A 15,495-nucleotide genomic window follows, 5' to 3' on the forward strand; every position below is an offset into this window, starting at 1 on the left:
GGCCATTCAGATATTATATGCATTGTTTAAGCCTATACAGCAATGTATTTTGTGATTTAATTCATTATACAATATGGTAGAAATACATAAAGGACACACAATAGTGTGGTAAGAGAAATCTCGATATAACTATATTCTGCAGACCAAGAGAAAATATAGTTGTAAAAGGTATAGTATATCGAGAAGCAGCAGCACTATTCATCACACATAACCAAGTTCATGATGTTGTTGACATGTCTTCTAAATTGAATTTTTTTTACTGCCTCCAGAAAATTCACTTATTTATTTGTTGCAAAAAATTATAATTAATCAAAAATGAAATTGATTAATAAAAGTTGATTAATAAAATTGTCTGATGCTTCACCCCCGTAAAGGGGTTCATTCAGTAAACACTTCTGTGCATTACACAAAAAGTGGCAACACAGACAACTTCATTAATATTTTTGGCGATCAGGTGGAGCAAAATATAGATTTTAGTAGATACCTTCGGAAAAGAAAAAAAACTGGTGGGAAGTTTAAAAATACATTGAAGGGGATTATGAATGAAATATAAAAATATTGTTGTAGATGTTTCAAAATCCCTTCAAGAGGATATCATATCATATCAGACTATAAGCGATTCCAAACAAGATTTTTTTTAAAAAGTATCATCGCATCATTATATTCAATATTGTTGCAGAAAAGTTATTCTGCATATTCCTCTCATTTTTCTATTTTACTAGTAATGGAATGGAGATAAGCTTAACAAAAAAATTTATCTATTTTTCATAGAATTATTTAATTATTTCAGAGAATTATTTATTTTTTCGTAGGAAAATATTTTAACATTAGTTTGGATTAGTGTCTAATTGCAAGGTACCACTGGTTTTTTTTAGCACACTCCCAACCATTCAAAAACTTCATAATTGTGATAATTTTTTTCATAATATTATTTATTATAAATGAAACAAAGTATTTATATGCTGAATAAAGGTACAGAGTATTAATATTTTTTCTTATAGATAAATGTTTTATATGCCCTTTTCAGGTTGAAGTCAAACCCTATGTATTAGATGACCAGATGTGTGATGAATGTCAAGGAGCTCGATGCGCTGGTAAATTTGCTCCATTCTTTTGCGCTAATGTCACCTGTTTGCAGTATTATTGCGAGCACTGCTGGTCAACAATTCACTCGAGACCAGGTAGAGAATTTCACAAACCTCTTGTCAAAGAGGGTGCTGACAGGCCAAGAGCTGTACCTTTCCGGTGGTGTTGAAACAAATTTCAAGCTTAATTTTTGGCTATTGCTGAAACAGCTGCGGGAGAAGTTGAGTCACTCCATTTCCTGAACCAACTAAATAGAAATTTTTAGTGATATATATATATATATATAACCTAAATATTTGAATTTAATTTAAAAATACTTTGGAAGTCAAGACAAAATTTTTTATTTATGATACCCCCCCCCCCCCTTTTCACTTGAAATGTTTCACTGGTGTTGCATGTGTGATTTTGCGTATGTGTGTGTATGTATGTAAATATATGTGCATGTAAATTATAGTGTTACAGATTGCGCTTTTGGACTGTCAAATGTTCAAATGTGCTGCGATTCAAAAACCTTTCTTGAATGCTACAAACTCAGAAACTGGACCGGTGACTCTGTGTGAATTAGAAAATATAATATATATATAATATTTTTTAGTGCAATTCTATATTATTTTGCCTAGTATGAAGTTGTGCAATTGAATTTTTAAAGTGAGCTTATTTGAAATGTATGAATTTAGGAAGAAATTGAAAATGAAAATTGCAGAAAAACTTCAGTTTTATGTGATGAATATATATTATTCAATGTTTGTACCAATGTTTCCAGCTTGTAATATTATTCTAATAGTAAATACTATGGTTGGTTCAGGAAATGATTAAGTCATGAGAAATAGCTGAAGCTTTACTTGTAATGCAGCATGTTCTGTCCAATTGCATAGTTGTTGTTTTTTTTGGTTTTTCTAAATTTTATATTTTCACAAAAAAAAGAAAAGAATTACCCGATTTGAGTATTTGTTTGATTCATAACATTTTGCTTCTAAAATTCCCTTCTCTACATAGATTTATTAAACAAACAAATATACATTTCATTCAGTTTATACTGAATGAAATATTTAAACAAATATATAATATATGTATGTATGTTATACATGTATGATATGCCAAAGATGCGCCCCTCCCCCTTTTTAAATATATTTCATCTCACCTTTTATAGATAGATCCTTTTAGTGAAAGTTATTAGTATTCTATGAAATTATTGAGTTTTAAAAATTGTATCTTATTATAGTTTTGGAATCAAGAACTTGAATAATATTTTCTCTTTAGATTTTAGTAGTTCTTTTGAATTTGACTATTAAGATTTCTTTTTTCAAGAGCTGTCTGTCATAGCCATCTTTAATATCCTCCCGCAAAAATGCTGAAAATTATAGCAAATTTGTTGCCTTAGCACTGCTAATTACAGATTATTCGAGGGGGAAATATATATATATAGATATATTAAAATTAAAGTTTTTCACCTTAGCAATAAATAGAAATAGTTTTTTCCTCTTCCAGTCCTTTTTTCCGATGGAAGGGATGAATTTTAAATGAATTAATGTTATTTAAACTTAACAAAATTTTTGCAAACTCATAACTATCTTCTTTTTCAAGAGAGAAAAATTTATATGAAGCTCTGTACAGTTAGAATATAGCTGATTAAAACTAATAATGTCTGCAAATATTTGCTTTTTTGCCAGTCTTGAAGGCTGCTCAAAATTTTTATTCATTATAATTTTTTTTTAATGAGAAAAAATATGTCAGTGAAGGGGAAAAAGTTTTTACTACAGAACGTTTAACTATTTTTGTGTTTTCTGATCAGTACTTGGATTGGGTTCATTAGGAAAGGGAAAAAATTCATAAATTAAAATGGAGGAAATATGAAAATATTTTTGCACATCACATTAGTGAACTATGGGTTTTGGCAGCAGCAAGACCACCAATAGTCTTTCAGCCTTTTCTGAAGTTAAACCTGTGGAAAAGACAACAAATATATTTATTATTTATGACAGTGAATGCATGATGTGCTCGTTGAATTAGGTATAGATGTATTTATTTTAGAATCCCACAATATTTATACAGGTTATGCTACAATATTAGCATCCATTTTAGAGACTGTAACTGAAGGGGGATGCAACAGTAACAGCAAAAAATATTTTGAAAATATAGATAGGAGGGGGTAAGAAAGTGGTCCTTGTGATCGTGAATCAATTTTCTATTACCCCCTCTGGACTATTGTATTGAATTTTTTTAATTAAAAGTGCATTCCACTGTATTCAATCTATGGTTTTATAGAATTGTGTGTGCGCGTGCGTGTGTTTTTAAATATCTGTGTATGATTCTCTATATACATATATATATATATTTACACACATATATTATATATTTAAACTGGAGTGTGTTCTTTCATGGAGTTGTAACATAGTATTTCTCAAAGAGAGTTGGAGGGAAAATGCTGTGTCTGTGAAAAATTTTTCCCTCAGAAGTCATTTAACTATTTTTAAGTGCAGTGTTTTAACTATCAAGATTTTTGTAAAGTCACTGTTGTTCTTGTTGTTGTTACTATCAATACTGCTGTCTCCTTTGTACATTAAATGGATGCAGTGTTGTAATTATGCGTAAAAACATTTTTATGGAGTTTTTGTTACATTTTTAGAAAGCTTTCAATTTTTATATTTAATATATTTGATATTATTTTGTGTGAAAGTTTTTTCTAGTCCCGAAAAATGCAGTGGGATGCACTTTCAAGGGGTTTTTTTTTCCTTTTCTGTTTGTTGATTTTTGTTTATTTTCCCTACATTTTATTTTTTAGCTCATATTTTTATTTAGTCAAGAACTTTTTTTTGTACTATACATAGAAACAGCGAATATCAAGAGTAATGTAGAGCTTATTTAAAAAGGCTGTGAAGTTGTCTGTGAAAAAAAAGAAAAGATTATTGAGTAACTGGAAGCGCATAAATCGCCAGTGTTGTTTTTAAAATCTCTAGCATCTTACATATGTGCAGTCAGTGTGTGTCTTATTTATGAGATTGAGATCTGATGCTAAAGTATTTGAAACACAGACACACATACATACACACGTATACATATATTGTCTTAGCAGCCATGTTTTCATGCAACTGTTTTTTTTTTTATCAGCATAGTCCTATTTCTGAATAAGGATTATTTGTTCTTTTATCTTAATATCAATATCATTTAAGGTTGTGATAGTTTCCTTCCCATAATGATGAAAATTTTATTCAAGAAACTTTATTAGTTTAACTATGGCTGGAAATACTTTTATCTTACAGCTTTTAGTTTTGTTAACAGAATCTGCCCCAAAATATGTTCTCAGGAAAAAAATTGAAACCTGTTAAAATATTTAGATTGTAAGTCAACTTTCTTTTTCAGATGAAGTATAAAACGTTTTTTTAAATTTTGAGTTGGATTTTTACTTTTTTTTAATTAAAAAATATTTTAATACCTAAAATACTTGGAATTTTTTATTATCCTTGTGTCATATTTGTGTTCATGAGATTGACTAGTCATATGTGTAAACAAGTAGATTTTAAATGCATTTAATAATTATTATTTAACCTTTTGTTATTTGATATCTATTTATCTATTTTTATGAAAGATATTGAATTTTTTCACACATTCAAGCTTACTTGGACTCAAATCACCAAATAATTTGCTCTGTTGTAGAAGTGTTCAGTGTTCAAAGTCATTCAAATTTTAGTGCAAGGGGAAGAAAATTTTATTTCAAAATTATTGTGTCCACATAAAGATGTGGGCATAATGTGGACAAGTGTTTTGTAAGAAAGTGTGATAAAACAAATTAACCAGTCATCTGGTCCTGATTAAAATTTTTTAATCAGGAAACTCTATTTTATTGCCTTCAAATTTTTAGAAAGGGAAAAAGGAGAAATTAATTGGCCAGATGACTAGTTAATATCCATACATATGTTGTTTTATCACGATTTTGTCAAATCCTGCAATAGTTAGAAGGAAGCTATCAAAAATAGCAATAAACTTACTAGATATTATTTATGAAATTATATTAAAACATATGATGCTTACAGTATTCATTGATTAATCAAGATTGTATTCTCACTGTCTCATTTTTTCTTTGGTCGAATTCATGCTGCTTTTCCACTGGTATTTATATTTTGACGTTTGGGAAGAGGAGTAGGCAAATGTCATTACCTAACTAATAAATCACTGAATACATAGTTTTAATTTTATAAACAGTGTAAGGGAATCAAGAAAGAGAAAAAAAAATAAACAGTTTTAATAATGAAGGGATAAAAATCAAACATGATCACTCTTCTCTCCATCCCTATCCTTTTTTTTTTGTAAATACCACTCTTCTGTTGCAGTTTCTTCCCTCAACAGAAGAGAAAAGTTTTTATTATAATGGACATCCTTTTCAGGAAGTTTGTGTGTATTTTGGTGAATTTTGTGTCTTAGAAAAAATTCAAAATTATATAGAAAAGAATTTTGTTTATTTTGTAGTGAAAGTTCAAATCCAGCGATTGTTGAATGTTTGAGGTTTGTGATTTGTTTTTAAACATGAAAGAATGTACAAAGTACTGTAAAATGCTTAAAACATTGACTGCATTCATGTGTATCTAACCTGGCGACAATGCATTTTTCTTTTTTAAAGTTATCTTTTATTTGTTTATTTTTTCACTTTTTTTCTATTTTGATTAAGAATGGGATTTCGAAATGTCTAGATTTTTTTTCTCTCCCAATGTTTTGAATGAAATATATATTGCTTTTGATCTTTCATTCATCAATCAGAATTTGAATTTTGTACATGTATCAGTGATGTTGCTTGCATACAATATTCATTAGATAAATTGCGTGTTATGCAAAACTCTGTACTCTCTCTCTTTAATATACCTGTTTCATACCTCTTTTCCTGTGCACAAATAATGGAAACATAAATTTTTTGTACCCTGATACATACAAAATGTAAAGCAGTAAGTTGTAAAAAGTATCTTTGTTGTTACAACTGCATTGAAACAACATTTTTTAGTTTTTAATGCATAATCCCTTTCTGCTGTCTGAATATTTAAAATTTTGAGAACTAATAAAAACTGACCAAGGAGATGCAGATAATAAAATAGTGTATAATTCAAGAAATAGTATGCATGTACACTAATGATTGAGGAAAAACTTTCGTTCATTAAAGGAAAAAATGACTGAACAATGTTGTTTCAATGATGGTCCATTTTTTAACTGGTGTCAACATGTAAATATACATAAAATGCATGCATTTCAATGTTTTGCTTGCATGGCATAAAATAATGTGCAATAGGAGGTATAGCTTATAGACATATTTGTAGTGCTGTAGCAGCACTTCGATCCTTATAGCAGAAATGGTTGTAAACTCAAGAACTGAAATGAAGATTCTAATAGGCCTGCTATTTTATATCACAGCAACTGACTTTCTGATTGATAGATAGATCATAAATTAAATCAAATTGAAATTATTTTTGTGAGTTTTTAGAGAAAATTTGTTTCAGCTTTCTTGATTTCTTTTTTTAAATACAAAACTTAAATTCTAAACATGTGTATTGCTGAAAAACATTGTTTTTGTTTTTTCTCTTTTCTTTTTACAGATTATGTTGTGTGTTTGAAGTTTGTGGTTTATAAAATGTTATAGATTCATATTTCAATGTACAATAGTTAGTTTTTGCCATTTTGATAATTATGAGGATTGTTTTTTTTTCACTTTGATTTTTTTTTATTCTGTGTCGTTGATGTGCCAAGAATTTCTCAGATGGTTTGCTGGAAAGTCATGTATTTGCTGTATTTTTTGAAGTTCTTTGAGTATTTTTTATACATATTTTTCTTTATGAACATATTTATATAACTTTTTTTATTATTATTATTTGATGCTGCTCATATTTAAAAAAATTTGAAGTGAACGATTACAGAGAATTATTTATTTACTATTATTTTTTTGTCTTTGTCAATTTATCTGAATGAATGTGGAGCAGATTTTTATGAATAAATGACATGAAATAAAACCATTACCCATTCAACTCTTCAAAAATAAATTTATTGACAATCAGCTCTTTATCGTAATTGTCCCTATGAGCTTTCTCTTTCTCCCCAACAGTTTGTTTTTCCCAAAAAAACCGTGGAAATATTTTTAAAAGTAGATTTGTAAAACTTCACAATATTAGCATGGGTCGAAATCAGAACAAAAAGAGTTTTGAATGGGATTCTTTTTTCATGTTTTATCCCTACTTTCTCACAGTTTAAGCCCCAAATAGAGGTAAGAAATTTTCGAGGAAAAAAAAAGATAAACAAAAATGAAAAGCTCGTTTATTTTCATACAAAATATTGGTCAAAAAAACTGAATTTTTTTAAATGAAATGCCAGACTAGATATATTTGAAACCAAAATTGCAGGTTTTCTGCATCATTCTATTTTTATAGCTATTAAGAATATTTGTCTTGACGAATGCGCTGAATGTGTGTGTTTATTTGGATTCAGCGCGACTCTCATCACCTAATAAAAAACTATTTGATATTTTTCATTTGTGAGCTATTCAAAGTAACCATTCATGTTTTTCGATGTAAACTGTATTGAGGGAGGGTGATTGCTCATCCTCACAGATTAAATTTATTTTTTTGATCTAAAAGGAGAGATGTTAAAAAAATGGAAATTGGGATTGACTTTCTATGGACATTGACTAATCATTCGAGTGGTGATTTCATTGATTCCCTTCTTACTGGATTTATGTTTATATCTGAAATACCTTCTGAAAAATTATTTCAATACAATACTTACTTTACTTAAAAATTTTTTTTCTTTTTTGCAAAAAAGTTACAATAAAAAATGTTTTCCAAATTAATTTTTTTATTGCCTTTTTCGTATATTTTTTCTCATCTAATTTCTAAAACAATAATAAATCAAGATTACAATTGAATAGACAACGAGACAGTTTCAATACACATTATGTTTCTCATTACTTATGTGAAAATGAAGATATGTCACTGCCTTGTAAGTTATAAGATTTCAAGAATTATTATTCAAAAGGAAATTTACAAATAATTGCTCTTTATTTTTGTAAGTGAGGTTTTTTTTTCTGAAAACATGAAAATGAAAATAGTTTTCTGCCACACATGGTTCAGTTGTATGAATTTTAGATTCATTTAAAAGAAATTATATTAATACAGTCCACCAAACATGTAATTTCCAAAATAATATGTAAATATTTCATGCTGCTTTGTGAATTACTTATAGTAGCATAACATGACTTTCCATCCAAAATACTTTATATAAATAGAAGCGATTGATGATGAAATTATCTTGTATCTTTTATCTGCCCCCCCATTCGACATGCTTTAAAGCATTTGTACTAATTTAGGAATCAGTAATCAATAGAGATAAAACACCCCAATTTCACTCAGTGTGTAATAATTGCAGCTAGTGATGTTTATATCACCATGGATTGGCATGTTATAGTCTGGCAGCCCCCATGCTGAGGATTGGATTGCTCCTCACCAGATTGTGTATTTATATGTATTGAATCTAATGTATGTAAATAGGTTGGTGATGAAAAGATTGAGAAAAAAGAAGTGAAGAAAAACTGGTTGTACACTTGAAATTACTCCAAAAAAAGTTTTGTTTCCTGATTGTTTGTCACGCATATATATATATATATATATATATATATACATTTCTGAATTTGTACTCTAGAGGTAGGATAATTTATTTTTTGATGTCGACTTTAAACTTGTAGAGAATAGTATTTATTGCGATGGTGTCTGTAATTTAAACGTTGACACTTTTCCTAAATGTTGTTGATATATTTTTTGTGCGCCCTCATAACCAAAGAAGCTGTAATTTCCTCTCGTGCATTTTTTTTCTCCCTCCCCTCCCCACCACATGTACATAGTTTTTCCCATAACTTGCAACCTATGGCTTTTAAAATTTCTTATTGACAGTGTAATAATATGTTAAGCATGTGTGCATAAAATACTACATCATTTTGTTAATATGGTCGTAAAAGAATTAAATGATGCCACTAGTCAGTTTTTTTATGCAGTGCCGTGACTGAATGTCCTCCATATTTAACTAGCTGTGGAGTTTCTCTTTTCCTCTGTAGTATCTTATATCCAGTATATTATTTATATGAATTATTTTATTTTATTTTTGTCATTTGGACCAAAAAACATTAATGATGCTAGTTTTTACTCACTCCTCGATCAATCTTAATTATTCTATTTTCTTTTTAGACATTGGAATATTTAATTAATTAAAACTAATAAGCTTGAACTTTGCTATGTACTTCGCTTGTACAACCAATTTTCATGAAAACTGAAAACCTAGATGTTCATATAAACAGCAGTATTGTTGTAGAAAAAAAAATGCATTGACTTTGAACTGTTAGTTTGCTTTGTCAAAATTGAATGCTTATTCATGATTCTCTATTGAAGATGTTAAATAACTTGCTAATTCAGCACTTTTGTTTCATATTCAACCCCCACCTCCCACAGCTTAATTGCAACGTAATTCAAATTAGGAAAAATGAAAGTTGAGAAATTCAAGCTTATATATGCTTGTGTTTCATTAAATCAGTAATTATCAACTTTATTGTGCAAGGATGAAAAATATGATTTCTTGAACATGATAATTTGAGAATTGTATTGGAGCACGTAAATTCCCGCAAAAAAGTTTTCCTTTTTTGCTCCAATAATGTTATTACCTGAATGAATTGAATGTGAAATGAATGAAAAATAAACTAGAAAGAATTATGACCAGTTTTTGGGAGACTATATGTTAGATTTCATTTTGTCACCATTATAGAAATATATGCTAAAGAAATATCAAAAACACTAAAAAAGAAATTTTAATTAAATTTTATTTTATTAAAATTAATATCTTAATCTGAAATCTCAAATAATTTTGTATGAGTGCTTTGCTTTTATCATTGATTCATTGGCTATTTCATTCACCACTATGCTGTCATTTGAAGAGGAAGAGCCATTTGTGTGAATCATTTGAAGTTAAATTTATGTCTAAGTGATGTAATAAAAAGCATGGTATACATATTTCTAGTATAATTGTAAATTGTTGTTATTATAATTATTCAACCATTCAAAAATAACTTTTTTTATAATCTTAATTTTCCTTTATCTTTAGTATAAGTTAGAGAAATAAGACATATGCTAGTCATTGATGTGAGACAGCTCGGATTTGATTTCACTTTTTTCTGTGAAAAATATGATAAAAATTCAGGTATCTATGAAAAAGAAATTTTTATGTAAAGTATGAATCTTTGAAATCATAAATTCTACAGTTTTTTTTTTCAAGTTAATTTCCCAAATTACAGTAAAACCTTGATAAGTCGTCACTCAAGTTATCTAAACATTATGATGGCTTAAGCAAAGTGCCATCAGTTTCAGTGTGGAATATGGCAAAAATCATATAAATTTAAAGTAATATAACATTTATTAACATATGAATTTAAAATACAATATTAACAAAACTTTTACTTTTTTTATATATAGTATTTAACTCATTATTGTAAAATACACTGGTATACTTATTGTTAAAACCAAAAAAATTTTAATTTAGACTAATTGGAGCAACTATTAAAATATAGTCTTTTTATATAGTTATTAAAATATAACTATAAAAACTATTAAAATATAACTATAAAACATAACTATTAAAATATAACTATAAAACATAACTATTAAAATATAACTATAAAACATAACTATTAAAATATAACTATAAAACATAACTATTAAAATATAGTTATGTTGTAGAAATCTTTTCTCTACAACATAACTATTACACATTCATTTTACATGTATAAAACTCTGGGCAGGGTAAGCAGATATTAGAAGGTCTCAACTTGGAAAAAATGTCTCGTTTTACAACAAAGATATTTTTGTTTAAATTTGAAGCTCCAAATTAGTGGGGTCTATGTAGAAATCGGGTCCAACTCTGACAGTCCCAAACGTTTCACAATAACTTTTGTGTCTTAGCTGACAAATGAACTTCCTCAGCAAACTTTCTTTACTTGAGCTGTTTCGCTTTTGTACACAAGGCTTATATGGTCGCTTTTGAACATGTGGCAATGCTGTTATCAAGCTCTTTCTTTAAAGGTAAGCCATAGAAATAATCTGTTCTTCTCTCCCAAACTTTTCCATAGTGATGAGTTAAGCAAAATTAGCGATGAGTAAATTAGGGTTTATGAACATTATATATTATCTATGGAAGCTAGACAGTACCGAAGAAAAACAACGACTTAACCAGAGTGACGACTAACAAGGTTTTACTGTATATATTCTCACATAGAAAAGTTTAATGGTTCAATTAAAGCCGGATTCAAATTTTGATAAAAACTGTATCAAGCATTAGTCTAAGATAGTCAGTTGATACTATTACTCATGTCAAAAAGTATGCTATATTTTTGTTGAAGGTTCTTTTTTTCCCACCTCCCTTTACTGGGTGTAAAAGCGGAACATAAAATCCTCACATTAACTCTCAGAATCAGTTATGGTCAATACTTTGAGCTACCACTGTACTTACTCGAAGATTGATTTCCTTAATTAGAGAAATAATTAAAATTTGTCATTTCAAAAAGATTCTAAATAACTCAGTCTTTATTAGAGAAATTGGTGTTCATGTGCACCCTACCTAAAAATTTGTGATCCCCTTTATGTCTATTGTTCTGAGAAACTTTTCTTTGTGCCATTAAAATAATTGACACATGATTTTATAGAGCATATATAAATAAGAAAATATCCATTTAAAAAAAAACTTTATTCATAGCTTGATTGTACTTTCATAAATTGAATTGTAATTCTAAATATAAACCAAACTTCAGAACCAACCCAATTTTTAACTAAGGATCAATGCTGCACAACCAATTTATTTATTTGTAAAATAATATTTTACTTCCCTTATAAATTTTCATCAAATAGAACTGTAGCTTTATAAATAATCTTTAAATTAAATATTTGATTACTCGCTGAATGTATGAAAGTAGTTATAATGCATAGAAATGGCCCATTCCTTAAGTTTACTATACCATCTACTATTATTATTCTGCTCATTTAAATGTCATTCGGAATCGAAATCGAAGAATTGAAGACACCAAATTTTTTGATTATGGGTGTGCGTTTTTCTTATCATTTTCTCGGTTACTGCGAGAAATTTTTTTTTGGATTTAAAAAAAAAAGTATTTCATTTTATTTTTATTTTTAATCGTTGTATATCTCTGTAGCCTTTTTAATAAAAATAATAAACAAATGAAATGAAATTTTTTTAGCAGTATTATATTTTGTAGTAAAACAAAATGGGAACAAGGTGCCCCGAAAATGCATCCTGTTTCACTTTAAAAAAAATGTGAGTTTTTTTTTCTTTTTTACGTGACTGGAACTTACTGAAGAATATATGGAATTTATGGTGATTGACTGTTAGACTTTGGGAGCTACTTTGTTATATTGTATGTATACTTTAAATTGTCATAAGATTTACTCCCCCCCCCCCCCCTTGTGCAAATGTTATGCTATTCAAGAAGTTGTGGGAATTTTTTGCATATTATTTGTTTGTTTTCAATATTTTTTTAAGTATTTTTTTCTTTATTATACTTTGTATACAAATATATTGATGTATATATTAGGTTAGAAAGAAAGTAAAAGTCCTTGAAGGGAAAACACAAGAAATTGCAACTCTTGTGATCTATTTAAATATAATCTCCTTCATTTGAGACTACCTGTTCTCCTCCTATATAAGACTAAACTTGGGTATTTCGTGACCCGATATGAAAATTTATTTTATTATTTTGAGGCCCTCAATTCTTTTATTTGCACTGGCACAATTTCAGTCTACACAATTCAGTCAGCCAATTTCTGCATATGTGCTGAGTCCTGAATGTACGGATGTGGATTACCCCTTAAGATGTAGGATTACCCCTCCCTAATGCTTTCTCATGTGTTGGTGCGTCTTCCCATACAGGAAACACTACATAAAACTGGAAAAAAAGAAAATGGTTATCAGCAAGGGCAATGGAAAGATGAATATGTTTGAAGTTCCCAAATTTTGCTAGGGATCATTATTTCCAGGTGACTGACTTTCAGCTCAGCAGTGGCTTTGCTGGATTGCAAAATTAATCTATTTTTCACCCCGCCAAGTTCATGGAGGCAGGGGAGTTGGAAGTGTTTCGAACCTGTGGGTACTTGTCTTGAGTTTCACATGGAAAATTTTCATTTCTGAATCAGTTCTGGGGGTGCTCTGATTCGTTTTACAGATTTCCACGGGAATGTACGTACTCACAGTATCCTTGGTTCCTACGCCACTGGAATGAGGTGTGTAACTATGCTGGTTTAAATAGTTACTATTTAAATAAGCACGTAGATTGATCTCGGCTAATGTCTTCAACTATTCCTCACTTACTATTGATGTTCTTCATCAAAGGGATTTCAAATGGAAAAATATTTGAAACTGGACACACTGGTGTGGGGAAAGGCACTCTCGTTATATTTTTGCATCATCCGTAATGTGTCGCTTTCATTTTTACCTGCAAAATCAATTTTTCTCAAATCAAATAGGCTAAGTCATGGAGCTAATAATATTATGCAAAATTCACAAGCGATCTCGCTACCTAGTCACCCATTTTATGATCGTTACTTCGAAAATCAGAGTCTCATTACCAGTCATTTACTTTCTTTCCAATCTAATACTGATGTTGAAGCATACCTGTACGTAGTTTCCAAGTGTCTACAATGAATCGGTTTTTGTAAAAATTTTGGAAAAGTGATATTTAAAAGGAACAAACCATAGCAACATGAACACACACTTACACCCAAGGAGAATCGAAATCGAGTAACAATTACTGTACGACCAAAAAGCTGCAATTTCTATGTAAAAATTCTCTAAAAAATTTTTTTAATTGAAATAAATTGAAATTGCTAAACTAAAATATCCATTGTACCTGTTGCACTCTCTGTGGGTTCTTTTTTTTATGTTTTTATAATCCGTCCAAAAACCCATCATTACTTGCATATTCAATTAATAAATTATTCTTCATTTTGAAGCTCAAATTGCATTATGGATAGCTTTCAAAATCCTCTCTTATGTTCCTGATTAAGAAATGGAAATTGGTTAATTTTTTCAAACATTCAGTACATAGTAAATGATAGATACTTATGGATTATTCAAAACAGGGTATATCTCTATCACTAGTATATTGTTGATTAATTCCACCAAATATTTTTCCACTGATAATTGTGTGTGCTGGGAAGTTATTTAAGTCATCCTTGTGGAAATTTATGATTGATAATTAAATTTTTATTTATTCAGTGGAAAAATTGAAATGAATTTAAAAATCTCCTGATGTGAATTTATGCGTTTGTTCTTGCTATGGTAAAAATATACATGACACCATCACAGAATTGTTGTGAAGAAAAGAAACATGGGAGTATGTACATGTTGTCTGTTTGTGAGTGAAGTGGGAGAAAAAAAAGACGATTTTGTTGTTTTTCTTTTTTATAAAAGCCGAAGAAAAAGAAAAAAGATATTTGCACTGTAAAATAAGAAGATATCGTTTTTTACTCTGTTTTAATAAGTAATTTATTTTGATCCGGTAGTTTTTTGGTACTTCAATGTCATAGAGTCTTTTTCTGGGATTTGATAGTCGGATTCCGGAATTTTTCATGTTTGTATAATTGATATTTAAGATATCTCAGAACTACATGTCCTTTTCACGATCTTTGTGTATCTGTTTATTCATAAGTAGTTCTAATAAAAAGCACTGCAGAAAAGGAAATTAACTCTTTTTTTTCCTCCCCCCCCCCCCCTTTTCTACATGTACTGTATTTTAATGTGTATAAGGAATCCTCGTGTATAAGAAACAAATTGATTTTTTTGGTTTAAAATTCGGGAAAAAAAGTTTGCAAAGATATTTTTTATTTGTCATAGAAACTATTAAATTCCTCATCATTCTCATCTGATACATCACTAATAAGCTTCAATAAGTAAATTATCATCATCAGAGTTACTCTCATAGCAAATTGCAAGGAATTGAGTAGTTTGTAAGTATCTATAATGCTATCCATGTGTATAGGAAACCTTCCTCCCCGCCTATTTTTGGGACCAAATTTTTGGCAAAAACAGGTTCCTTATACACGTTAAAATAAGGTAAATTTTGTGGAATAATATTACAGTCGACGTTCGTTATAACCTAAGACAGGGGTTCTTAACTTTTTTATGCCAGGACCCAAAATCAATAATAAGATCAGCTTTGTGATCCATAGGATCGTTTTGTTCCTCCAAATTATAGCCACTATAATAGGGCCCTTATCAAGTCGCCTTACTCTAAATTAGTGAAGCTAAGTGACGCAATAAATACATTCACAACATACATATTTTTACATTTTTCTAAGTGGGTTCGTAAGACTCATCTGGGAAGCCCAATGCGAA

The 15,495-nt window shown here is 29.2% G+C and overlaps 1 protein-coding gene across 2 annotated transcripts in view; it reads left to right on the forward strand.

Annotated features, from left to right (window-relative positions):
- LOC149077577 (cytoplasmic polyadenylation element-binding protein 2-like) overlaps positions 1-14,836 on the forward strand; it is a 177,893-nt gene extending 163,057 nt beyond the window's left edge. For both annotated transcript variants that reach the window (XM_089245146.1, XM_089245147.1), the window contains one exon: positions 1,028-14,836. In XM_089245146.1, the coding sequence (XP_089101272.1) occupies positions 1,028-1,255 (228 nt within the window). In that variant the 3' untranslated portion in view covers positions 1,256-14,836. The remainder of the gene's footprint in view (positions 1-1,027) is intronic.
- The last annotated feature ends 659 nt before the right edge of the window (positions 14,837-15,495 follow it).

This window comes from Pholcus phalangioides, unplaced genomic scaffold, assembly GCF_987345545.1.
Source record: "Pholcus phalangioides strain wild (caught in Gottingen) unplaced genomic scaffold, Ppha-v1.0 ptg000015l_1, whole genome shotgun sequence".
In the NCBI taxonomy this organism is placed as follows: Eukaryota; Metazoa; Arthropoda; class Arachnida; order Araneae; family Pholcidae; genus Pholcus; species Pholcus phalangioides.